Here is a 26,493-nt window from a genome sequence, read left to right as displayed (position 1 = left end):
AAGAGGGTCCACATAATTCATCGTTAAGGAAACACAAAACCACAGTGAGACATCACACATGTCCATTAGAGCGGCCGTAATCAGAGAGCCCAGCCGCAGGCGTCGGCGAGGCTGTGGGTGGCGGGCTCACACACTGCCGGTGGGGATGTGAGACCACAGCACTTTGTGAAGAGGTTTGGCATTTTCTTAAAAAGTGAAATACATACGTCTCAGTGACCCGGTCACCCCACTCCCTGTCTCTTGCCAAAGAGAAGTGGAAACGCGCACACATGTGTAAGGGTGCGGGGAAGGGTGCCCCCCTCCCCTCCTGTGAGGTCCCTTCCCAGGACCCAGGAGACTCTGAGGTACCACTGCTCCAAATCGACTGAAAGTGTCAACAACTTGCTTTCATTTTATGACTTTCCTCTATGTCCCGCACCAGCTGGATAACTACCTGAGATCACCCGCGCAGGGGTAAGTCGTCATCTGCCTAGAGCAGCTATATTCTCCTCTTAACGGCTTGCTTTAAAATGTCTTTCTTAGCCCAAGGAACGTCCTCCATATGCTTTCCTAACATTTTCGTGGTTTTTACTTGCTTTCTTTACACTTGGTTGTGAAACCATCTTCTATTTATTTTTGTATTTACCGAAATAGCCAAGGTATTTTATTACAGCATAGCTGTTGGTTGCCACCTCATTAATGAAATGGTCCACTTTTCCTCATCAAATCGAAAGGCCGTTTTCCTGATACCCCGAGCTTCTGCAGACTCTGGGCTTGTCTGCTTCTGGACACCAGTCTGTCCCTCTGCTGAGTGTACTCAGGACACTGTGCTGTTTTAACGATAGGACTTCATTTAGCTGCCTTTTGATATCTAGCAGGTGAATGCCTCTCTTAAGATTTTTGTTTTTCATTATTTTGACAATTCTTTCCTGTATTTATTTTTCCATATAAACTTGAAGATCATTTGTGCAGTTCCAAGAAACCTGGAGTTTGAACTGGAGTTGCGTTAGGTGTGCACAAAGGCTGCCTCCCCACCTTCACAGCTCAGCGTCTGTGTGGGGAACAAACCAGGAAGCCAGTCTGCGGGTGGGGAGGTGGGCTGGTAGTGCCGGGCACACCCTAGTAGGCTCCTTCTTCCCGGAAACCTGCAGGGGAAGCTCCAGTGTCCCTGGCAGGGAAGACTGGCCCCGGGGTCCTGGAGGGCTTCACGTCTCCCTTGCCGCAGCCCAACTGGCAGAGAGACTCAGAAAAGGAGAAGTGCACCATTAGTCAATTCCCCCAAAGCTGAGAATTGCTGCAGACTTTTCTTAGTTTAATAATCAGGGCATTATAGTTTAGTGTGAAAGAACATTCCTTTTCAAATAGCCCACTATTTTTTTTTCTTCTAAATTTATTAGAAACCTGATTGGCACTAGTATTGTGAAAATCTAAGTCATTTTGAATTTCATTTTCAAGTGTCTATGGTCCTTTAAATAAAATCTAAGAATATTTTTTCTTTTATTGCTTTCTGGCAAGAATGGTAGAAACCTAACTGGAATCAGCATGGTAAGCTTAACTCTAAAACCAAACCTAAACAAGACAAAAGCCTAGTTTTTTTTCAGATTGCCTTATCAATGCATATTCATTATAGAAAATTTGGAAACTGCAAAACTTCCCAGTGTAAATACGAACATCCCTTCTTGCCCCCTCTGCCAAGCGCCACTGTTGGCGTTTGATTAGTATCTTTTAGGTTCTTCCTTTTAAATATTTTTTGAGTGCATTATATACATGATGGGTTTTTTCTTTTTCTTTTTTTTTTGCGGTACGCGGGCCTCTCACTGTTGTGGCCTCTTCCGTTGCGGAGCGCAGGCTCCGGACGCGCGGGCTCAGCGGCCATGGCTCACGGGCCCAGCCGCTCCGCGGCATGTGGGATCTTCCCGGACCGGGGCACGAACCCGTGTCCCCTGCATCGGCAGGTGGGCTCTCAACCACTGCGCCACCAGGGAAGCCCATGATGGTTTTTTTTCTAAAATTATAATCATATTGTAGAACTCTTTAGAAGTCTTTTTAAAAAACTCCATATATTGTGAACACTGTTAACAGAAAAGATAATGATTTTATGAATATAAATCATGCCATCTTTGGAATGTGCCGTCTTCCTCATTTTGGAATCTACTATTCTTTATTTTCAATCTAATCTTTACTTCTGCATCCCTTTATTGAAAGGGTTGATTGTGCGAGAAGTGTGATACAACAAAATACAAGTTTACAAGCCCTCCAGACCCAATGGGCAATAAAACACCAATGACCATTTTTTGCTGCAGAAATGTTCCTGGGGTGACCTGGGAGTCAACCTAACAGTTGACGAGTAGACACAGCCCGATTTGGGGGAAAGTTTGCTGGAGTAGGTCCTAGAAACCCGGGAATATGTTTAAATCACAAGACACTGAAGTGTCTCACAGGCGTGTTTTGGTGGAAAACACTGTGGGACTTTGTAAAGCATGTCTCTAGTAGCAGTTACCAGACGTGCTGCTTCTCTTCTGGACTGTTTGCCTGCCGTGGAACAGTACATAGAATGGATTATAGCGATAGAAATTGCCCAGCTAGGATGAACATACAAGTGGGGGCAGGACCACACACAGGCAGACACTTCCTGTCTGATTTTAGAGGCGTGGCCTGTGCCAGTTCCCATTGCTACACAGCAAATCCCCACAGGCTTAGTGGCAAAGACGACGCGTGAACTCTCGGTTCCCGCAGTCACACGCCTGCGGGCGCATCGGGCTCTGCTTGGCATTTCAAAGCCCCGCCAGGGCTCCTGGGGCAGCGTCCTCTGCAGACGGTGGGTCTGGAATGTTGACAGAGCCCGTCCCGTCCTCACGCTCCATCTCTAAGTCGGTAGCGGAGGGCCGAGTCCTCCTCGTGCTTCAAACCTCCCCGACTTCCCTCTTCCATGTTCCTCAGTTTGTGGAGGTCCGTGTGATGACACTGACCTACCTGGGCATCAAAGACGAGCCTCCCTATTCGTTCCCTGGAGCCTCTGCGGGAAAGTGCCACAGAGTGGCAATGTTGTGGCCTGGAAGCGCGTCACTGTGCGCTAGTAAAGAGCTCCTGCACCGCTGCTGCTCACAAACTGGCAAGTGTAGCTGTCCGGGGGGCTCAGTGGGGCGAAGCCCGCCTTCCTGGCATCCCACCGGCAAGCAGTCATGCTCCTTTACACGCACAGCCCCTGCGGGCTGTTTTACATCGAGCGTTCCCACGGCCTCCCAGGGCTGCTGCTCTAAGGAGGAAACGGCGGCATTGACGCTGGTGTGAGGCTTTGCAGCCTTACCCGCCCGCATGCGCTCCTGCCCCCAGCCAGCTCCCTCCTCGCTGACCTCCGTCTTCCCTCCCCCTGCCCCATCCTAGCAGCAAGAAGCCCAAGGAGTTCCTGCCAACTTCCATGCACCTGAGTCTGTGCTCCGCCACCGTAAAGCCAGAGGACACGTCGTCATCAACGGTAAGCCCACGGCCACCAGCGTGAGACTCACCACGGGGGTCAGAGCCGAAGGTGGGTCTAAGGCCCTCCAAGAGTGAGGGCAGAGCAGTATTTGGAATTGCTTGTTTGATGAATTGAAGCATTGACGTGGTTCCCAGGGGTGCCCCTCACATGGGGACAAAGGTAGGTGAGGAATAGAAGAGAAAGTGGGGGACAGACTAACTGTGGGGCTCGTATTGTGTGTGTGAGTCTGTGTGTGTGATGCGTGTGTGATGTGTGTGATGTGTGTGTGTGATGTGTGAGTGTGATGTGTTTGTGTTATGTGTGTGTATGATGTATGTGTGATGTGTGATGTGTGTGTGTGAGTGTGATGTGTGTGATGTGTGTGATGTGTTTGTGTTATGTGTGTATGATGTGTGTGTGTGATGTGTATGATGCACGTGTGATGTGTGTGTATGATGTTTGTGTTATGTGTGTGTGTGATGTGTGAGTGTGATGCATGTGTGGTGCGTGTGTGTGACGTGTGTGTGATATGTGAGTGTGATGTGTGAGTGTGATGTGTTTGTGTGATGTGTGTGATGTGTGTGTGATGTGTGAGTGTGATGCATGTGTGATGTGTGAGTGTGATGTGTGTGTGATGTGTGTGATGTGTGTGTGTGGTGTGTGTATGATGTGTGTGTGATGTGTGTGTGATGTGTGTGTGTGTGTGATGTGTGAGTGCGGTGTGTGTGATGTGTGTGTGTGATGTGTGTGTGGTGTGTGTGTGATGTGTGTGTGATGTGTGTGGTGTGTGTGTGATGTGTGTGTGTGATGTGTGTGTGATGTGTATGATGTGTGTGTGATGTGTGTGTGATGTGTGTGTGATGTGTGTGGTGTGTGTGTGATGTGTGTGTGTGATGTGTGTGTGGTGTGTGTGTGATGTGTGAGTGTGATGTGTATGATGTGTGTGTGTGATGTGTGTGTGTGATTGTGTGTATGATGTGTGTGTGTGATGTGTGTATGATGTGTGTGTGATGTGTGAGTGTGATGTGTGTGATGTGTGTGTGTGATGTGTGTGTGGTGTGTGTGTGATGTGTGAGTGTGATGTGTGTGTGAGTGTGATGTGTGTGTGTGATGTGTGTGATGTGTGTGTGTGATGTGTGTATGATGTGTGTGTGATGTGTGAGTGTGATGTGTGTGATGTGTGTGTGTGATGTGTGTGTGGTGTGTGTGTGATGTGTGAGTGTGATGTGTGTGTGAGTGTGATGTGTGTGTGTGATGTGTGTGATGTGTGTGTGTGATGTGTGTATGATGTGTGTGTGATGTGTGAGTGTGATGTGTGTGTGTGTGTGATGTGTGAGTGTGGTGTGTGTGATGTGTGTGTGATGTGTGTGTGATGTGTGTGTGTGGTGTGTGTGTGGTGTGTGTGTGATGTGTGTGATGTGTGTGGTGTGTGTGATGTGTGTGTGTGATGTGTGTGTTATGTGTATGATGTGTGTGTGATGTGTGTGTGTGATGTGTGTGTGATGTGTGAGTGTGATGCATGTGTGATGTGTGTGTGTGATGTGTGAGTGATGTGTGTGTGATGTGTGTGTGTGATGTGTATGATGTGTGTGTGTGATGTGTGTGTGTGATTGTGTGTATGATGTGTGTGTGTGAGTGTGATGTGTGATGTGTGTGTGATGTGTGTGTGATGTGTGTGTGATGTGTGTGTGTGATGCATGTGTGATGTGTGTGTGTGTGTGAGTGTGATGTGTGAGTGTGACGCATGTGTGATGCGTGTGTGTGACGTGTGTGTGATGTGTGAGCGTGCTATATCATTTCCATAACTTCACGGGATCAAGCCTGCAGGGCTGGCTCATTGTAGGCCCCCCCAGAGGTCGGATGCTCTGGGGGTGTCTGGTGGGCTACTTGTGAGCAGGCATTGCTACTCTGCCAGTTTCTGAAGGTTGCTGGTGACTTTATTTTCTCTGTGGAGGAGCTTCATCTCACCACAAACTCTGAAGGGCGTCAGAGAAGGGGGATCCTTGTAATAATTTAGAAATAGCAAGAGGGTCAGCACCCACCTTTAGCAGCAGTGAGGTTGTCATCAGTCCTTTTCCTTGCTTGCACTTGCGCTAGCAACTTTTGTAGAAGTTCGGAAGCACGCTTCGTGGAAACTGTCATCCTGCCCACCTCCCCAGACTCAACCACCAAAGGTGAACTTCACTGCAAGCCAGGAGCAGGCGTCCGTGGGTTTTTCTTTGCTGTCATTGAAGCCAGGGTGACCCTATGTTCCAGTTTGCCTGTGACAGTCCCATTTGACACCTGCTGCCAGTCCTGACCATGTGGTCACCACTCTGACGGACACTTGTCATTGATCGTTATGTTAAATCTCACTAAGAGTCTCCTGGACACATTATTATATCCATTTGGTGGCCAACAGGAGAGAACGAGGCCAAGCTCAACGCGTAAGAGCAGGCAGATCTTCTAAGACTCTGAGATTTGAAACCTTTCTCTCCCCTGCACTGGAGAACACATTATCTTTGGCATTTAAGAACATGAAATACCAAATTACCAATGCACAGGTGACTTTCTAATGCAAAAATATAACATTATGGGTTTGGGTCTCTTACACTTTTCCATACTTAATTGTAAGTGTTCTAAGGTTGAAATATGCTTTATTATTTAAGAAAGGGATTTACCATTCTACTTAGTTGGTACAAATTACCAAAACCGATTCAAGAAGAAATGGAACATTCAGATGGTCATATAACAAGTAAAGACACTGAACTAGGGGGCTTCCCTGGTGGCGCAATGGTTGAGAGTCTGCCTGCCAATGCAGGGGACATGGGTTCAAGCCCTGGTCCGGGAAGATCCCACATGCCGTGGAGCAACTAGGCGCGTGAGCCACAACTACTGAGCCTGCGCATCTGGAGCCTGTGCTCCACAACAAGAGAGGCCACGACAGTGAGAGGCCCGCGCACCGTGATGAAGAGTGGCCCCCGCTTGCCACAACTAGAGAAAGCCCTTGCACAGAAACGAAGACCCAACACAGCCAAAAATAAAAATAAATAAATTAAAAGAAGGCTCAACGTTTAAAAAAAAAGAAAGAAAGAAAGACAAAAAAGACACTGAACTAGTAATTTTAAATTCTCCACAAAGAAAATCCTAGGCCCTAATAGCCTCATTGGTGAATTCTGTTATTTTAAGGGGAAAAAAACCCAAATCAATTATGCACAAACTTTCGGAAAATAGAGGAGGAAGAAATACTTCCCAACTCATTTCTGTGAGGCTAGTACATAATACTAAAGCCAGATAATGTCATCAAAAAAGAGTATCATTAAAAAAAAAAAGAGTATCATAAGCCAATATCACTCGTGAATACAGAGCAAAAATCATTAACAAAATATTAGCAAACCAAATGCAGTCACATATATACAGAACTGTGACTAAGTGAGGTTTAGTCCAGGAATGCAAGGTTGGTTTAACATCTGAAATCGTATTAATGTAGTAAACATATTAGTAAAATAAAATACAATAAACATACAAGCACATCAATCAATCAGAAAAAGCATTTGCTAGTAACACATCCAGTTATGATAAAACAATTTCCCAAGCGAGGGGGGAAAACACCCTAAATCTGATAAAGAACACTGGTGAAACTTACAACTAATTCATACTTAATATACTGAAGGCTTTTCCCTGAAGACTGGGACCAAGACAAGAATGTTCTTTCCAAACTTCTATTTGACATCTTACTGAGGTTCCAGCCAGTGCAGTAAAGCAAGAAATATAAGTTAAAGGCGTATAGATTTGAAAATGAAACGGTGTTTATTTGCCGGAAACATGATGTTAACTAATCTGCAGAAACGCTAGTAGAAATAATAAGATAGCTTAGCAAGGTGGTAGGATATAAAATCAGTGTTAAAAACTGAATTCCATTTCCGTGTACTAGCAGTGAAAATTCTGAAAATGGTCTTAAGAAAACTATTCCATTCACGGTAGAATCAAAAACTAATAAAATAACAAAACAAGCACAAAAATCTGTATATGTGAAGCTACAAACTATTGCTGAGAGAAATTAGACACAATCCAAATAAATGGAAAGATTTACAATATTTATGGATTGGAACACTCAATATTGTCATGATAGAAAATTTCCCCCCAATTGATCTACAAACATACATGATCCCCATTGAATTCCCAGCAAGATTTTTTCTTTAAGGAAATAGCACGCTGTATGTGGAAATTCGGGGGACTTAGAGTGGCCAAAATCATTTAGAAAAAGAAGAACCAAATTGGAGGATTTAGACAATCTGACTTCACATTTCACCACAAAGCTACTGTATGGTTGCCAGCATAAGGATAGACACAGAGATCAATGAAACAGAATAGAAACTCCAGGAATAAAACCTTTACATTTATGGTAGATGGATTTTAAGCAAACGTGCCAAGGCAATTCAATGGGGAGAAATGTGTTTTCAGTAAATGATACTGGAACAGTTGGATAACCACAAGGGAAAAAAAAAAAAAGAACTTAATGTCCTACTTCACAGCATACAAAAAAATAACTGAAAATCAATCTTGGACCTAAATTTCAGGGCTAAACTACAACACTTTAGGAAGCAAACAGAATAAAATCTTTGTGATCTTGAGTTAGGCAAAGTTTTCTTTAATATGACACCAAAGCACTATTAAAGAAAAATATGAAAAATTGGACATCATCAAAATTTAAAATATTTGCCCTTCAGAAGTCACTACTACAAAAATAAAGATCTAAGCCACAGACTGGAATAAATACTTCCAAACCATATACTTGTATCCAGAATATATAAAGAATTTTCCAAACTCAATTATAAGAAAAATGACCCAGTTTTTTAAATGGGCAAAAGACTTGAACAAACCGCCCAAAAGAAGATATATGGGTGGCAAATATGCACATGAAAAGATGGTCAACATCGTTAGGCATTAGGGGAATGAAAATTAAAATAAGACCCCACTACACATGCATCAGAGTGGCTAAAATTAAAAAGGCTGACAATACCAAGTGTTGGTGAACCTGTAGAGGAGTTGGATGTCTTAATACATGGGAATTTAAAGTGACACCACTTTGGAAAGTAGTTTGGAAGTTTCTTTAAAACTTAAATATATTCTTATCATTTGACCCAGCAGTCCCATTCCTGACTAGGAGAAATGAAGCCACCTCTGTACATGTAACATGGGTTGGGAGGAAAGATACTATCCCACCAATGAGATCCTTTCCCAGGCCTCAGAAGCCCCTGAGACACCATTGCTTGAAATCAACTCTGACAGACTTGAATTTTCTGAACAAGTAACCTCAACATCGACAATTTCTTCCTTCACAATTTTATTGATTTTTATTTATTCTCACAGCAACCAGTTGCCAGCCTGAGTTCATCTGTACAGAGGTAGGTTAGATGCTTACTAGACTTGTTGTATCTATCTGAAAAATAGCTGTATTCTCTTCTTAACTCAAATTACTTTGAAAAATAACTCATCTGTGATGGAATATTTTTAAATAATGTGTAACACAATGTAAACTAAAATTGTTTCACTTAAGATTACTAACAATTATAGCCATTCACGTATCTCATTTTTACTTATCTTACTTGCAAAAACTACAATAATTCTTCTCGCCCTTCTTTACAACTAACATCTGAACTAATACACAAAAATAAGACAAGTCTCTTTATTTTCTGTGCCAGCTGGAGCACATGGGCTCCGTTGAGTCTGAATGTCCTTTTGACAGCCTCTCCTAACATTAGGTTTCAATTAAGCTCCCGAAAGTCAGGCTGACTCATGTTGAGTCGGTGTTGAGTCAGTTAGATGCTAAGGTAGGTGACACTCTGCCCCAGGAGCACTGCACACACGCACATGACATTTTCACCTCAAAATCACAAGAGCAGAACATGGCCCATTATACAGGTCATCACCCAGGGTAAGAACACACTTTAAGAGTACACTCTGTCTCCGTGATGAAATTGTATGCAGCCATGAAAAGTCGTCTTCTCACAGAAGGTGGAGAAACGGGGAATTTACTTGCAGTGTTATGGTGGGTGTTTTCACTTACTACGGCTGCCACAGCAAAGTACCACAGAACAAGCGGCTTAAGCATTAGAAGCATGTCTCGCCGTTCTGGAGGCTGGAAGTCTGAAATCAAGTGTTGGCAGGGTGGGCTGGGATCTGAGGGTGGTGGGGTCTGTTCCAGGCCTGGCTCCTTGGCTTTAGGTGGTGATCTTCTCCCTGTGTCTCTTCACATCATCTTCCCTCTGTGCCTGTCTGTGTGCACAAATTTCCCCTTTCTACAAGGCCACCACGGGTATCGGATTAGTACCCACCCTAATCCAAAATTTTTTATTTTATTTTATAATTTATTTTTGGCTGCGTTGGGTCTTTGTTGCCGCGCACTGGCTTTCTCTAGTTGTGGTGAGCGGGGGCTACTCTTCATTGCTGTGCGTGGGCTTCTCATTGCGGTGGCTTCTCTTGTTGTGGAGCACGGGCTCTAGGTGCTCAGGCTTCAGTAGTTGTGGCACTTGGGCTTCAGTAGTTGTGGCTCACAGGATCTAGAGCACAGGCTCACTGGTTGCAGCACACGGGCTTAGTTGCTCTGCGGCAGGTGGGATCTTCCCGGACCAGGGCTCGAACCCGTATTCCTTGCATTGGCAGGCGGATTCTTAACCACTGTGCCACCAGGGAAGCCCCCATGACCTCACTTTAAGTTGATGGCTTCTGAAACACCCTGTCTCCAAATAAGGTCACATTCTGACGTCCTGGGAATTACGGCTCCAATGCAGTCATCCCTCAGTGTCCGTGGGGGATTTGCTCCAGGAACCCCTCCGTTTACCAAAATCCGTGGATGCTCAAGTCCCCTAGGTAGCCATCCACATCTGTGGGCTCTGGATCCGAGGATTCAACAAACCACTGATAGAAATTTCAGTCCAACTTGGGGTGAATTCTCGGATGTGAGACCCACAGATCCGGAGGGCCAACTGTATATTGGAGAAAACGCACGTATAAGTGAACCCGTACTGTGCAAAGCCATGTTGTTCAAGGGTCAACTGCTCATCTTTTTTGAAGGGACACAATTTAACCCACAACAGTCTGCCTTCTAGCCCTCCAAAATCCACGCTCCTCTGTCACCACATCACAACGTCCCCCAGTTCAAGCATCAGCTCTAAGTCCCAAATCTCACCACCTAAATCATCCAAATCAGAGACGGCTGAGACTCAGGGTATGACTGATTCACCCTGGACAAAATTCCACTCCATCTGTGAACCTGTGAAACCAGGCAAGTTATTTGCTTCCAAAATACATTGACGGGACAGGCATAGGCGAGACATACCCATTCCAGCAGGAAGAAATCAGAAGGAAAAAAGGGTCACCAGTCCCGAGCAAATCTGAAACCCAGCAGGGCAAATTCCTTAGATTTCAAGTGTTGAGAAAAATCCCCTTTGGCTTGGTCATCTGTGCTGTCGCCAGGCCCACCAGGTGACGGCCCACCACGCCCTGCTTCATGCCAGGGGGCTGGGCTTGTTATCTATGTAAAGTTGAGAGTCGGTTGAGATTAATACCTCACTGCTTCTGCATTATTATGTCTGTAACACATGCTCTTGCATCAACATAGGGACCATGGAAAACCCCCAGCACCGCCTCAAGGCTGATATCGGAGCAGCCGCCACCTTTGCTTTCTATCCGTACACAAAAGCTTACAGGGAAAGATCAGATCACGCCATGCCTGTCAGTCTGCGGCCCCCTATTTTACACCCCCAGTGGTGGATCGTGGATGGCTTCTGTGACGCTGCACATGGACGTGATTCCTTCTCGTCAGGAAAGTCATCCTCTTCCGTGGATAGACCGTGAGTTCGTCAGCTGCCCCCCGGCAGACCCGGAGGTTATGTCCAGCCTTGGCTTTTTCGGACAGTTTACCGGAAGCGTCTTTGTGCCAGTGTTGTTAGGTACAGTCGGTTTTATTTCTGTAGGACATCTGTAGGGCAAAGGGCTTGGCTGTGCACTTTCAGTCTTCATAGATCCTCACGATTACTTTCCCCAAAGTTAGAGTAATTCACACTTGCATCAATTTCCTCGAAGGTTTCAATACCAGGTACTAACAGTATATTTAGTTTTATCCAAACAAAACAAGTAATTGTTTCTAAGTGCATTCCTCTTACTACCAGTGGGAATGTACATCATTTCATCTGTTTTGACCATTATATAATTTCTCTTGTGTGCATTGCGTTAGGTTTTCACATATTTTCCCCATTTTTATACTGGGGTATTTGTATATTTCTTAGCAATTTTAAGAGCTCTTTGCCTACTGAAGATATTGATTAATTCTTTGTTCTGTGTGTTTCAAATATATTTCATCCAGTCTGTCATTTAAAAAAATTTCTTTATTGTGTCTTTTGCAATGTAGAGGTCACAAATTTTTCTGAAGCTGAATTTGTCAAAATTTTCTTTTGTCTTGCTTTGAAAAGCCTTCCTTACTCTCAGTTTCTACACATATCCTCCAATAGTCTTTCTAATATTTTCATAGTTTTTATTTGCTTTCTTTACATTTTGATTCTCAGGCCATCTTGATTTTTGGAAACAGTGAGACAGGTAACAAAGTCATTTTATCCCAACGATACACCTGTTGGTTGCCACCTCATTCATTAAGTAGTCCACCTTCCCCGTGGAAGTGAGAAGCTCTCTCTTTAGTGTCTGGACCCATCTGCACTCATCCTGGACGCCTGCTTCTGCCTCATTTATCTCCTTCTACTGCAGCATCCCATTATTCCCGGTTAGACAAATTCCTATCAAGGTGTTTTCATTTTTCAAAATTTTTGACAATTCTTACACATTTATTTTTCCAGATAAACTTTGAAAGGATTTTGTCCCGTTCCAAGACACCTGGGTTTGGGGTTGGTGTTGCCTTCAATATGGCTTCACTGGGAGGGACCATTGCTTCTTCCCAGCATCACTGCTCCATGTGGCAGTGCAGGGAAGCCTAGATTCATCTCTCCTCAGTGGAAAAGGGGCCAGAAGTGCAGCCCCCGCCCTTCCGGAGGGGCGTGCTGGGAGCTGCGGACGGGGACTCTCTCCCCATCCTGCATCCAGCAGGGCAGAGAGGTTCCCTGGACCAGGAAAGGGGAGCTTAGAAGAAATGCACCACTAGGCAGTTTCTCACATGCTGAGAGTTACTTAGATTTTTGCTTAGTCTAACAGTCAGCCAGTAAATATGATTTAGTGTAAAAAGATCGTTCGCTTTCAAACAACCCAATAAGTTTTCTTCTAAATTGACTTCCTGAGAAATCTGACTGGCGAGACTCTCATGTAAATCCAAGTCATTATAAATTTCACTTCGCAGCATCATCTAACCAGGACCCTTTAAGTAAAATCGGAGAACGTTTCTCTTTTATCCTTTTCTGGTAAGAATGATAGCAACTTAACTGGAGCCAGGATGGTAAACTTTCACCTCAAACAAAATTGTTTTCAGATTTCCAAATCAATGCATATTTATTATAGAAAATTTGGAAATACAGAATCCCCAGTATAAAAACAAAAGACACTCAGAGTCCCCCACCCGCCAGTAGCTCCTGCTGGAATTTCGGTTTGTACCTTTTAAGTCTTCCCTTCTAATAATTTTTCTGTGCATTGTATCCATAATGTTTTATTTTATAAAATAATGATCATATATAATTCCTTAGGCGCCTCACGTATTGTGAAGTTTCTTCTGTTAAAAGAAAAAAATCGAGACATTTTCTTCTACCTTTTGGGCATGTATCATATTCGTCTTTACTGTCTTTACCGAATTCTTTTCTTTTCCAGTCCAGCCTCTACTCCTCCAACTGGAAAAGGAGCTAGCATTATTTAATGAAAGGGTTAATGATGGGTAAAATGCAATACAAGTACAATGTAAGGTACAAATCCTCTAGATGCGATGGGAAATACATTCCCAGTAGTCTTTTTTGTGGCAGAAAATGTTTCTAGGGTAACATAGTAGTTTGGATCCAGTTGAGGAAATCGGCACTTGTGATGGCCGTTCCCAGCCTCACTCCTGCGGCTGACCCTGTTAGAGCAGGTCGGACCTCGGTTCACAGAGACCAGGGGAAATATCTAAGTCATGTGACACCTGCCAGAGGAAGAAGTGCGCCCCATACGTGCCCGTGGATGTGACGGTGTTCTGTGGGCAAGTTGTAACGGGAAACCTCACGGAGGACCTTACAGTGTCTCTTGCTCTAGCAGTGGTTATCGTACCATTTTCTAAAGAGTATTTCTTCTGGACTGTTTATCTGTTCTGGAACGTTAAATGGATGGGATGAGAATATGAGCAAGGAATCAGATCTTACACGTGAAGACACGCATCGACACTTACTATCTCATGGTTTCCTTGGGGCAGAAACCTGGTCGAATGAAACTGGGTTTTTTCTCTGCACCCCACAGACAGCAACCGTGTGTCCCCAGGTTTCGTTCATCCCTGGAGGTCCTGGGGGAGAAGCCCCTTCCAAGCCCACTGGGGACAGTGACAGAATTCACTTCTCACCTTTTCTCCTCCCCCGAATAGCAAGTCGGCAACGGCAGTTTACGTCCTTCTTACGTTCAAATCTCTCTGAATTATGCTTCCTGGCTTCTCCGGTTTTAGAGGCTCCGATGATTACCCTGGGCCCACGTGGAGAATTCAGCACGATACCTCTGTGTTCGTTTTAGGTCTAGTGCAACAAATCCTCACAAACTAAGGGGCTTAAAGAGGAGGCGTTTGTTCTCTCTCGATGTCAGAGGCCAGACTCCAGGGCTCAGCAGAGCTGCTCCCTCTCTGAGCCTTGTATGATCGCGCAGCCTCTCACAGCCCATTCTGAGCCCCCAGAAGTCCACATCTGCTGATACGTGTCCTTTCTTCCTTCTGTATGTCCCGCCAGCGTGAAGCTCACAGAACAGGACTCCACCATCAACATCCCAGGCGAGAGCTCCTCGGGGCTGCAGGTAAGCGCGGCGCGGGGCCAGGGACCGGACTCAGGGACTCGATTGTTTTAAACATTTGTAGTGTTTCCGGGGCTGCTACTCTAACGGTATGTTCCTACGTCCATTCTTACATCCAGACGGGCATCCAGATCTTGTGTTAGGCCAAGTTTTCTTTTATACGATGCCAAAATCACTGTCTATGAAAGAGAACAATGGCGTGTGTGTACATCGTGAGATGATCCCATCTCATGTCGTCACCTTGTGTGTGTGAGAGAGAACCTTGAGATCTACTCTCTCAGCAAATTCCAAGTACAGTCACCAGGATGCACGTTAGATCATAAGGTTTATTTTAGAAGGTCTTCCCTTTGGGTAAACCTATTAATAAACTTTTGGTCCCAGGAATTGCACTCCTGAGAATGAAAATAGACTCTAAGGCTTCCTGGGTTCAACCCAGTTCTGCCGGTTACCTGGGCAGGGAGCCCTGTGCATGTCTACTCCTGTGCAAACGTCTAAGTTTATTGGTGATGATTGCAGAGATGCTCCACTAGCACAGCACCCAGCACGTGGGAGCATGCAACTGTTTCTCACCATTAACTTGAAGATCCAATCATAAACGTGGACAAAGCTCTATTGCAAAGATGTTCACCATAGCATTGTTTATAATGATGAAAAATCTGAAATAATCTAAAAATCCAAATTCAGGTGAATGATTAAGAAAAATGGGCTGGATACCCAGTCCTGACAGATGATGGGCCAATTGAAAATTCTGGCTTTGAAGATGAAATAATGAAGTTAAATGCTTCTGATGTAACAAGTGGGGGAAGCAGCATATAAAATTACATATGTGGCATGTTTGCGACTGTATAAAGCAAAAACCAAATCCTATAAATGGGGAAGAAAAGATTGACAGAAAATGCATTAGAATGATTGAACTCTGGGTAACGTTTAGTTTTCTTTTTCTATTTTCCAAAGTGTTATCTGTGGTTGCATGATTTTTGAGTAAAAATACATGAAATATTTATTTTTTTTAGGTTAAAAAAGGAACAAAAAGAACAAAAATGATACATTGGACATCACCAAAGTTTAGGGTTAGGGTCAGGGTTAGATTTGAACAAACTCTTTACCAAAAGGGATCTATGGACAGCAAATAAGCCCGTGAAAAGAGGCTCAGTATCACTGGGCACTGAGGAAATGCAAATTAGAACTGCAGTAAGGGATCACCACATACCCGCCAGCGTGGCTATAAGCAAAAAGCTTACCGATACCAAGCGTGGTGAAGAGGCAGGGGAGGTGGAGGTCTGTGCCCTGCGGGTGAGATGTGGAAGACAGGCCGGGCCGGCAGCACCTGGGGTCAAATACATGCTTTCACGTGACCCAGCCGCCCCACTCCTGTCCTCACCAAACAGGAGTGAAAACACATGCACATGGACAGTGTATTTCTCTGCTTTGGCTGCAGAGGCCAGGCAGCCCAAACTACACGTTTCTTTTCTTACAATTCTGGAGGCTAGAAGTCTGCAGTCAGGCCGTAGTCAAGGTTGGCTCTTCTGAGCATCTCTCCTTGGCCATCACACGGCCTTCTTCCTAACCTCCTCCTCACGTGAGGAAACCAGGCACAGTGGACTATACGACGCACCCCAGTGACCTCATGCCACATTAATTGCCGCTCTAAAGGCCCTGTTTCCAAATACAGTCACAAAGTCACGAGGGGCTAGGACTTCAACATAGAAATGGAGGGGATGCAATTCAGGCCAGAACCCGAGGACTGGGGGTAGGGTACCGCCCACCAGGGATCCTTCCCTGGACCTGGGAGCCCCTGAGGTAGCCTTACTCAAAGTCCACTTATGATGGGCTTGATTTTGTGTAAGATAAGTTCCATGTCGAGGGCTTCTTTCTTAACTTGAGGAATCATCATTTACTCCTTTCCCCCCACAGGAACTGGATGCCAACCTGAGTTCATCCACAGTGGGGTGAGTCCGTGAGCTTTTCTACCTGACAAAGGGCTGTACACTCCTCGTTACGCAGATTCCTGAGGAGAGTGGTGCATCTGTGATGGGGTGTTTGGGGGAAGACATAACAGAAAATACAATTATTCAGGTAACTCTCTGACACTGTCACTCACGGCTGTCCCCCAGCCTGGAAAGTCCTGAGTTCTCCCTGTCACCTTCTTTACAACTGACACCTGAGCTAGTGGACACATACGAGTCACGCTCGTTTGATTTCTCTCTCTGTGAACACGTAGGACGCCCTTCCGATGGTTTCCAACAGTGTCCTCCTGACGCAGGCCTGAGTCCAGTGGGCGCTGAGTCTGTTCCCCTTCCAGGAGCACGGGCCAGCCCACTGCCCACCTTCCTGCCTCAAGGGCAGGAAGTGGCCCTTTACAAAGGCCCTGACCCAGTTCCAAGCACACGTGTTAAGGCGTATGCTCTGTCCCCTGGCAAAACTGTGTGTGGCCACGAGAGTCTTATATCTTAGAATAGCGTGTAACAATGAACACACTCACAACTTGACGGTAAGTAAATTACTCACTCTCACTCACTTCCTCAGCAACAGGGAGAGCTTTAAGTAAAAAGCGACTTTTATGAAACATTTCCTATGTTGCAGGCATTTGGAGATGGCACCCTTACCCTCCCAGCTCAATCACTTTCATCTGGTGTCATTTAATACCATTTAAAATAAAAATTAAAAGGAACAAGTCATTTACTTGAATCTCACCCACCAAACACACACACACACGCACGCACGCACACACATGCTCACGCACCTCTCCAGCCCTCTCCAGGCCACTGCATGTGGCCGCCTTCCGTGTCCCCCACATGCCACCCCCCGCCTCCCCATTGATTCTGTTTCCCACGACCCCAGCAGAGTGAAGTGGAGGAAGTTCCTGCCGCCACTGTCCAGGTGCCCAAGTGTGACCTCCCTCAGGACCATCCGCCCAGAGAGCTCCCTGAAACTCGAGGTGAGCCCGGGGGGCCGACCTCTGAGCCCCAAGTGCAGAGTGAGGCTCTGTGTAGAAGTCAGGCTCCCCAGACTGAGGTTAGGATGGCGGCTTTGCCTGTGACCCGGGAGTGCCGGCTGCTCAGGGCAGCCCAGCTGAGTGCAGAGCAGCAGAGAAAGGGGGGCCAAGGCTGTTCCTGGCCGCGGGACGGTGTGTGTGTGATAGAAGCAGACGGACCCCAAAACGGAGGCACCACCAGCAGCCCTTGTGGGAGTCCTGATGTCCACAAGCAGCTTTGAAAGACTGTCTAGTATCTTTTCATTTTAGCCTGAAGAATTTGGAGCGGCTGTGTAAACTGTGTTAAGTCTATTGGTGATAGATTCCCTCAGCATTTGTTTAGCTGAAAATGTCTTAATTTCTCCATCATTCTTAAAAGATGCTTCCGTTGTGTATAGAATTCTTGGTTGGCAGGGTTTTTTTTCCTTCGTGACATTATGTCACCTCAGTGACTCCTGGCCTCCGTGGACTCTGATGAGAAATCACTGTTTATCACACTGAGGATCCCTTGTCTGTGGTCAGTTGCTTCTCTCTTGCTGCTTTCAAGATTCTCTCTTTAGCTTCTGAGAATTTGGCTGTAATGTCTCAGTGTGGATTGTTTTGCTTTATCTTGCTTGAAGTTTGTTAAGCTTCTTGGATTTGTAGATGCATGTTTTTCATCTTTGGGAAGCTTTCAGTCGTTATTTCTTCAGGTACTTTTCTGTTCTCTTCCCTTCTCCCCTCCTCCTGGGACTCCCCAGTATGTTGATACCTTTGATGGTGTCCCACAGGTCCACCAGCCTCTGTCCACTTTCCTTCATTCTTTTTTCTTTACGGTCCTCAGACTGGATAATTTCAGTTTCATCAAGTTTTCTGATCCTTTTTCCTGCCTGCTCAAATATGCTGATCTCCTCCAGTGAATTTTTTATTTCGGTTTTCATATTTTTCATCTCCAGAATTCGTTTAGTTTCTTTTTCTAATTTCTACCTCTCTATTGATATTCTTATCTGTTCATACACCATTTTCCTGATCTCCTTTAATTCTTTGTCCACGATGTCCTATGCCTCACTGAGCATTTTTGAGACAGCTGATTTAATATCCTTGACTATTAATTTGAAAGTCTAGGCTTCCTGTTTCTTTGTATGTTTTATAATTTTTTGTTGAGAACTGGATATTCTGAGTATTATAATGTGGTAACTCTGGAAGTCAGATTTGCTCCTCAGGGATTATAGATTTTTGCCTGTTGAAGGCTGGAACTATGTGTTTGTGACTTTTCCAAACTATTTTTGCCAAGTGTGTACTTCTTGTCACTGAAATTTCTCTTGCGTTATCTCTGTGGTCAGCTAGTGACCTGACAAAGACTTCCTTAAATGTCTGGCTGCAAATAGAGGGGAAAGGTTCTGTCTCTTTAAGTCTTCCAGAAGGTGGCACTGACGGAAGCTCTTGCTGCCAAGGGGGCCAAAACCAAGGCAGGCACCTGTGCTTGCCCCTCAGGGCAAGGCCAGACCGAGCAGAGCACACAGCCCCAAACTTGTGGAGCGCATCAGCCAGCTGCTCTGGGATGAAGGTTGTTCTGCCCGAAGCCGCAGCAGGACTAAAGGACAGGGGCTGGCAGTCCCCCCTCCCCCACAGATGTTACAGCATCTGATCGGTCTCCAAGTGTGAGATGGGCGACTGACAGCTCCTTTCAGCATGAGGGTTACCTCAGTGGAGGACGAACCTCTAAACTTGCGACTGCAGCCCTTTTCCCTGGCAAACCATTGCTGCACTTCTGATACACAACCTTCTTCAACACAGTCATCAGCCACATCCTTCCCCACAAATCTCCGTTCCACGGTCGTCCACTGTCTCACCTACCTGCTTTGTCCGGTTTTTATTTTCATTCCAAAGTAATATTCTGTTTCCCCTTAGTTCCAGTAATTTTTAGACGGTTTGGCAACACCTCACCTCACCTTTGCTTCCTGGGTAGCACTTCCCCTGCGTATTTTTTCTCACGCTGCCCCGTCTCTACCAAGATCACTGCTCCAGTGCTTTCGTCTGGGGGCAGACACCCCGTTGTTGCCTGTGGACTCAGGAAGGTTTGTAGCAGCGATCGTTCGCCTGGCTGCTCGGCCTTCAGTGGCCCCAGCAAGTTATCCCTTGGGGGTAGTCCCCCCACAACCATAGCAGCACCCTGCCCGCCTCACGGTGGGTTCCATGAGGGTCTCTCCCACCTTCCACAGCACACTCCTCTGACCATGTCCTTCTGTGTCCATTTGCTTCCACCTCTTTGGGAGTTGTCTTTTCTGGCCCAGCAAGGGTTTCCCTTCTTGTTTTCCCCTGAAGTTATGTCTTTACCCCTTTATGTATCTGTTTATCTATTGACTGTAATTTTAAAGTATTGGATCAGGGAAGGGAGACCCCAGCATATTTTAGATATGCTGTTTTGGTTTAGAAGTCTCCTAGTGACATGTTTACTTGTAAGTCTTTCCAAATTTTCAAAGAACAATTTTGCATAATCCCAGTGTCTGGTTCATGCCGCATTCAGCGCTGAAAGTTGAAATGATCACCATCCCTGACCCTTTAGCAAGTCTGGCAAGAACTGTGGTCACCCTTCCTGTTGGCTAGCTGGCAGACGTGGGACAGTAAAGTCATCAGTCTGCTGGGCCAGGTTAGCACCGGGCCAGGGAAAAATGCCTGTATTCAGATGTGGGTGTGAAACACTAGGGGCTCCCTGGTAGCCAGGCCCCAGCACCACGGAGCAGCGAGTTATATGGAGAAGTTGCCAGGTTTGCGGTGACCTGTGTGTGCCCCAGGCCCCCCCCGTTTGTCATGCTGGGAGCCCACACAGGTCTCCTTGGCTTCCATGAGACCCTCACACACATTAGGCAAAGCCCACTTGTCTTTATCCTGATGTACATGCCGGAGGAAAAGCCAACGTTCTCCACCAGAAGCAGTGGTGCTTGTAGCCACACAGAGAGATGAATGCTCTGAGGCTCTAGAGGTGACCGACGGCCCACGTCTCAGAGCTCATCCAGGGGAGAGGCAGGCTTGTCTGTCTCTAAAACATCCTCTTGTCGCTACATTTTGTCCCCTTTGGCAGTTTAACAAATACTGCGTCGTGTATTCCGTATTACTTCTCTTTCTGTAGGATGCAAAGGATCGACGAGACGTAAGGCAGCACATGGAGGGAGACGTGGCTGAAAACCAAGGCTCAGCTTCAGGTAAGCTATTGGGCAATTTGGGTCATGCTGAGCTCTACCCAAGTGTGATTTTCTACAGAGTTAAATATTTTCTAAGGAAAAAAAAAAAGGAGAGAGAAGTCAGCATGGAAACTCAGGGCTGGGACGCTTGTCTCTGTGGCGTGTCCGCAGACAGCCCCCGACGTCCCGTGTGTTTGCCCTGCCCCACTCTGTGCCAAAGAGTAGTCCAAGGGGTGGGGCTGGACACCGGCCTCAGCACCAGCAGCGAACGTCTGCCCCGACTGAGGCCTGGCTCTGGGCATCCGTCTGTGGCCACCAATCTGAGCTGTGCACCCCGGACGGTGCTGGTGGCCGACCTTGTGGTGGCCACACGGGGCAAGGTCCCACCAGAGAGTCTGGATGGCGACGGGAACAGAAGGTCCAATGTGCTCCACCACATCCCACCTGCCGGGGTCTCGAGTGATTTCACGCAGCGTCTTCACTGTTTGTGAGTCTTCCTCCTTCCAGAGTTTAAAAAAATATTCACCACTCAGCCTTTCCCCAGCTAACGTTCATGACGATGTGGTCTCATGAGTGTGCGTCCCGGTAGAGCACACGGGACACCTTGAGCCGTAAACTCTTCAGCACGCCCGATGTAGGACTCGGAGACTCCGACTCCTGGAGGGGAGACGGAGGCTGGAGGGTTAACTGATGTTACGTCATTCCACGTAAGCTGGACTTGAAGGCTCGCAAACACGAACGTGGCATCAGTGAAGCAGGGAGGGGGGAAGAGAGAGGCTGTTCCATGAGCCCGGGTGTGCAGGTTGATTCTGAGGACGGCGCTCCCCACAGCAAGCACCGTAGGTGTGAGGTGCGCCCACGCGTGGAGGTCCTCCTAAAGGTGGTGATGAACCAGCCGGGCGGTGAGGGGCTCTCGGCTGGGACTGAGGCAGGGAGACCCCCAGAGAGAAGCCCAGGGCACCTGCCAACCCTGGTGACCTTGTCTTCACAGACGTACAGGAGGTAGAAACAGAAGGCCAAGTTCAGAGCCAACTTCACTTTATGGGTTAAGTTGTCCCATAAAACTGGGACCCCATGGGCTTCCCTGGTGGCGCAGTGGTTGAGAGTCCGCCTGCCGATACAACGGACACGGGTTCGTGCCCCGGTCCGGGAAGATCCCACATTCCGCAGAGCAGCTGGGCCCGTAAGCCGTGGCCGCTGAGCCTGCGCATCCGGAGCCTGTGCTCCTCAACGGGAGAGGCCACAACAGTGAGAGACCCACGTACCGCAAAAAAAACAACAACAACAAAAAAGCAAAAAAAAATTGAGACCCCAAAATGTGGAGGTGAGCCAGAGGACCCCAACTTTCTAGCCCCAAAGGACACAGGAATAATCAGCCTCAAACCCTGGGGGTGTGAGGAAAAGAGAAAAATCATTGCTGACTATTCGGAACGCCAGGCTGTCCCTAACTTTGCAAAAGGGGGCTGGTCCCCGGAACCCCCAAGCTGAGAAGTGACATAGAGGGTCAGGGTCATCCTGGGCGCCAGGCGGAGACCCTCTGAGGCTCGCCCTTCATTGCTTGCTGCTCCTTCATCAGAGAATCACGAAGAGGACTGCAGGGAAAGTGAGCAGCTCTCGGTAAGAGTGACCGACTTCACGTGGGGACAAAGCACTGGCGTGAGAATGCACAGAAACTAGCAGAAAGAGAGGCCTCGGGACTCATCAGACGAAAACACCAAATAACTATGAGGATTTATTTTGTTTAGAGAAATAAAAGGCAAAGTTTAAAATATCTGAAGAGAACAGAAAACTGTTCTTTAATTACCAAACACATTTGAGGAAGAATGAAATAAAACTTACAGAAATGCAAAAGGGCAGGACAGGAGGTGCACAGAGCCGAGCCTGGTCTTTGCTGCAGCGGCCGGCTCTGCGCCGTGTGGGGCGCCGTGTGCCGTGTGCGGGGCCGTGTGCCTGGGCTCGGAGCCCCCCACCCCTGCACACACCCCTCCGAGGTGCTCACGGGAATGTCTCCTTTTTCTGCAGGAGCCCAGGGACCTGCGCCGACTGAGAGCCCCTTGCAGGGCTCCTTCTCTGCCAGTAGGCTGCCTGTGGAGTCGGTCCCGGAAACCCATGATCTCCTGTCCTCTCTGCATGGCCAAAGGAAGGACACGTGGTTCCAGAAGCACTGGGACGTCCTCCCCAGTAGCCAGAAGCCCTGGAGCTTGGAGTCCACGGTCATCAACATCTCCGGGAGTTGCCAGGAGATGCCCCACGTGTGGGCAATGGCGCCGTACACCCAGGTGCCCAAGGGCCTGCCCGTCATCGAGGAAGAAGAGTATGGGATGAAGGTGACCCCTGTCGTCAGCGTGGAGGAGGGCTGCAGCCCCGAGGAGGCCACTGAGCCCGGCGGCTCCGCCAAGGTCACCATGATCATAGTGTCTGAGGACCCGGAGCCCGAGGACCGGGCTGCTCAGCCTGAATAGAGCAAGCGTGTCCCCCAGGGCCCCAGGACGCCCCTCCCTCCAGAGCTGCTCACACAGCCTGGCCTCATTTCCAATTCTAGGAGGAGACCTGGGCCCTGTGGTCCACCGTCAGACCCCGCCGTCCGCCGTCAGACCCCACACCCTCCGTGAGCGTCGGGAGGGAAGAGGGAGCACAGGAGCCCCTCTGCTGCTGGCTGCGTGGGTAGGGCTTTGTGATCTCTGCCCTTCACTCGCTCTAGAAGCCATATTCTGAAGACTCGCATACTCTTCTAAGCACGTCTAAGTGTTACTCCAGGAAGGAAGAGGATTCAGGATGGCGCAGGTCCCGCGTTTGTACTCTGTTGACTATTAATGTTTTTAACTGTATGAATTTAAGTAGCTTTTAAGAAAATTCTTCAGAATTCCTTAGTAAGTTTTATAAGAAAAAATAAAAGTTAATTTTAATGGCAACAACCTTGAAATCAGTCTTGGTAAATTTCAAGTCCCTGGGTTTCACGTGGCTGCTTGTGTGGAGGGCTGGCAGCCGATCCCTGGCCTGCCCGCCACACTAGTGCCGAGGTCTGAAGTCCGGTGTGAACCAGGCCTGGTCTGGGCCTCCAGAACTGGCTCCCAAGCCCAGGCCCGGGGGCAGCCGCCCCAGCCTTGTCTCTGTCACTCCCCTGAATCGGGCCCACGGCAGGCGGTGACCGTCCAGGGCACAGCCTGCCTCACCCGCACGGCCGTGGTCACACCTGTGCTGGCCGTGCTCATCCCCGCCAACACGGCCAGAGGCCCTGGGCAGGCTACTGGACTCCCATTTCCTCCGCGTGAGCCACACGGTGAGGAGGTCCCCTCCTAGAGGGTTAGCCTCCAGGCCGCCTGTGTGGTCCCCCATCAGGAGAGCACACGCGTGTGTCGCACGTGACGCAAGGAGCCCCTTGGCCTCACCTGCTCACATGCCCATGTTCTTCAGCCACAGAGTCCGTTTCCAGCCCCTTCCTCCTGACGGAACGTGTTCTCCTTTGGGGACCACCTAGAAGACCCCCACACGCCCTCGGGCCTCTCCAGGGTGGGCCTACAGCACCCCCCACCGCCCGCACACACTTCTCATCCCCATCAACACAGTCAGGGGGCCCTGCCTCCAAGCTGAAGGCTGCTGCGCCCTCCCACCTGCGGGAAACCTGGAGCGGCCCCTCCCTGTCCCTGTTTCCCTGCCACCTCCAGCCCTCTCTGCCCTCCTCCACAGGGCTTGGGTGTCCCTCTGGGCTCCTGCCCCCAGCCCCCAAAGTCTGCAGGACCTGCTAGTGGCACTGCTGTCACCCCGATCACTTGCAATTGGATTATAGCACCAGGTGGCAGCTGCCCTGGCCCCATGGCACGGGGCTCTCCAAGTCCACATGGGCTCATGGGACTGAGGGAATCCAGCCGCTCATCTGACCTCAACCTTAAGGAAAGATGAGCCTCTGGCTTCCAGAGGGGAGGTGGTCTCTGCCTCCCACCCAAGCTCACCAAGAAGACCCAGAAGATCCCCCAAATAGAGAACAGGTTCAGAAGCTGGGTGGCTAGAAAGTACTGACCAGAAGCATGCAGGGACTACATGATAGGCGTTAGGGCTGTGGCCCTCTGAGTCATGAATATGGACTGAGGACCTAGGACACGAGACATGAAGAAAGGGCTCCCAGGCTGTATGGGGACGTTTTTACTACAGAACAGTAAGCACTTGCTTAAAAATGCATTTTTATTGCATCCTGCATTGAAGAAAGTGAGAAAACGCTCAAGAAACTAGAGAAAGGGAGCTGGGAGATAAGTAGTGAGCACACAGAAGGGTGGGCTTCTTTGAAACTAGGCCTTGAACCAAGAGCAGGGCTGGGTGCAAGATTCCAGGACTAAATCAGGGACTCCAGCAGAAATAAACTGAAATAAGGCGGCCGAAGTTGAGATCCTAGATTTCTTAGATTTCTAGATTTCAGGGTTTAAGATCAATCAAAATCAGCTCACAATCAAAGATCAGAGAAAACACACCATTGTGAGTGGAAGTCAACAGAAACAGTAAAAGTGGATTTAGGCCCCAGAAACTTGAGATTTGGAATTAGAAAGATGGAATATTCAGTAGGGTGCATGAAATATTTAAATATATGAAAATCACAGAAATAAGCAAAAAGAAAATTTTCTTCATGATCAGGAAGATATGTAAAAGATGCAAATAGACTTTTTAGAAATAAATATACATGTTAAAATAAACGTAACAGGTAAATGAAAGATCAGATTAAACATAGTTGAAGAAAGAGTTATTAAACAGGAAAATCATCTGAAGAAATTACTCAGAATGCAGACGCAGCAGAGAGGATGAGAGATGGACAGAAAGAAGAGAAGGTTGGCAGAGACAGAGGAAAGATGGGGTCTCAGATGCTAGAGGACAGGAAGACAAGAACTCAGGGAGGGAAGTGTTATAAGGAATGATATTAGGGTTCCCCTGAACTAACAAAGGACGTGAAAGTACAGGTACAGGAGGCATAATGTATAACAAGCTGCATAAATAAAAAAGAAACCCACATGTAGGCATCTTGGAGAGAAAGGCAGAACACCAGACATTCTGACCTTGAAAGCAACCAGAAAGAGGGCGGATCACCTACAGAGAACAGGAGACTTCTGGACAGTAACAACAAAAGGAGGGAAGTGATGTCCACAAAGTGTGACAGAAATGGGCATCGACCTAGAAGCAGGTACCCAACAATGTGTACTTAGGAAAAAGAGCAAAAACACATTCTTAGATAAATAAAAGCTGAGTTAACACCATCAAAGAAAAACACGTAATGCAAACATTGGCAGAAGCCACGGGAAAAATGGAGAAGTGCTTCCAACACACCCCTCTCGGCTGTGTCAGGCCACCACATTGGAAAGGAAGTAAAAATACAGATAGGACAACATGATGAACAAGCCCGATTTAGGGGGCATCTTCAGGACCCTGGACTCGTTTTCTGGAACATGTGGGTTCTGCTCAGGCACACAGGGATTAGTTCCCAAAACAAAGCCCGAGCAACCCTCTGGTCACGGGCGTGGGTGGGTGAGCGTCCTCACCTCTGTCCCCACCCCCACCCTGTGTAGTGCCGTCTCCTGCTGCCTTAAGGGTTCCCCGTGACCACGGAGTTGAGCAGTGGGAGCGCTGGACACGCCGAGCCTCCCTCTTGGTCTTCATCGAGCTTCTTGCACCTTTGGGTTTAGTTTACATCAAATCTGGAAACATTTTGGCATTCATTTTTTCTCTCACATCTTTTCTGCACTCCAACCCCAATATTTTCTCCCCTTTTTCAAGAGCTTCAACTAAACATACATGAGGCTGCGTCAAGCTGTCCCACAGGCCACTGATGATTTTTTATTTTTTGGTGGCCGTGCCACGCAGCATGTGGGATCTTAACTCCCCAACCAGGGATCAAACCCGTGCCCCCTGCAACGGACGCACAGAGTCCTAACTAGTAGACGGCCAGGGAAGTCCCTGGGATGGTTTATTTTTTAATTCTCCTTTATCTCTGTTTCATTTTGGGTAGT

At 47.5% G+C, this 26,493-nt stretch overlaps 1 protein-coding gene across 1 annotated transcript; it reads left to right on the top strand.

The window, feature by feature from the left end:
- Positions 1 to 394: 394 nt before the first annotated feature.
- Positions 395 to 22,614, top strand: LOC307184089 (uncharacterized protein; the record flags this gene model as incomplete). Its single annotated transcript, XM_079917325.1, has 7 exons — positions 395 to 453; positions 3,364 to 3,454; positions 14,311 to 14,374; positions 16,286 to 16,320; positions 17,213 to 17,309; positions 20,455 to 20,527; positions 22,529 to 22,614. 6 exons carry the CDS (start codon positions 395 to 397, stop codon positions 20,505 to 20,507), a joined length of 399 nt encoding a protein of 132 aa, XP_079773451.1. The 3' UTR covers positions 20,508 to 20,527; positions 22,529 to 22,614.
- Positions 22,615 to 26,493: the final 3,879 nt, after the last annotated feature.

Source organism: Stenella coeruleoalba (assembly GCF_951394435.1).
Source record: "Stenella coeruleoalba genome assembly, chromosome: 3".
Taxonomy (NCBI): Eukaryota; Metazoa; Chordata; class Mammalia; order Artiodactyla; family Delphinidae; genus Stenella; species Stenella coeruleoalba.
This window is presented reverse-complemented; position numbering and strand designations above follow the sequence as displayed.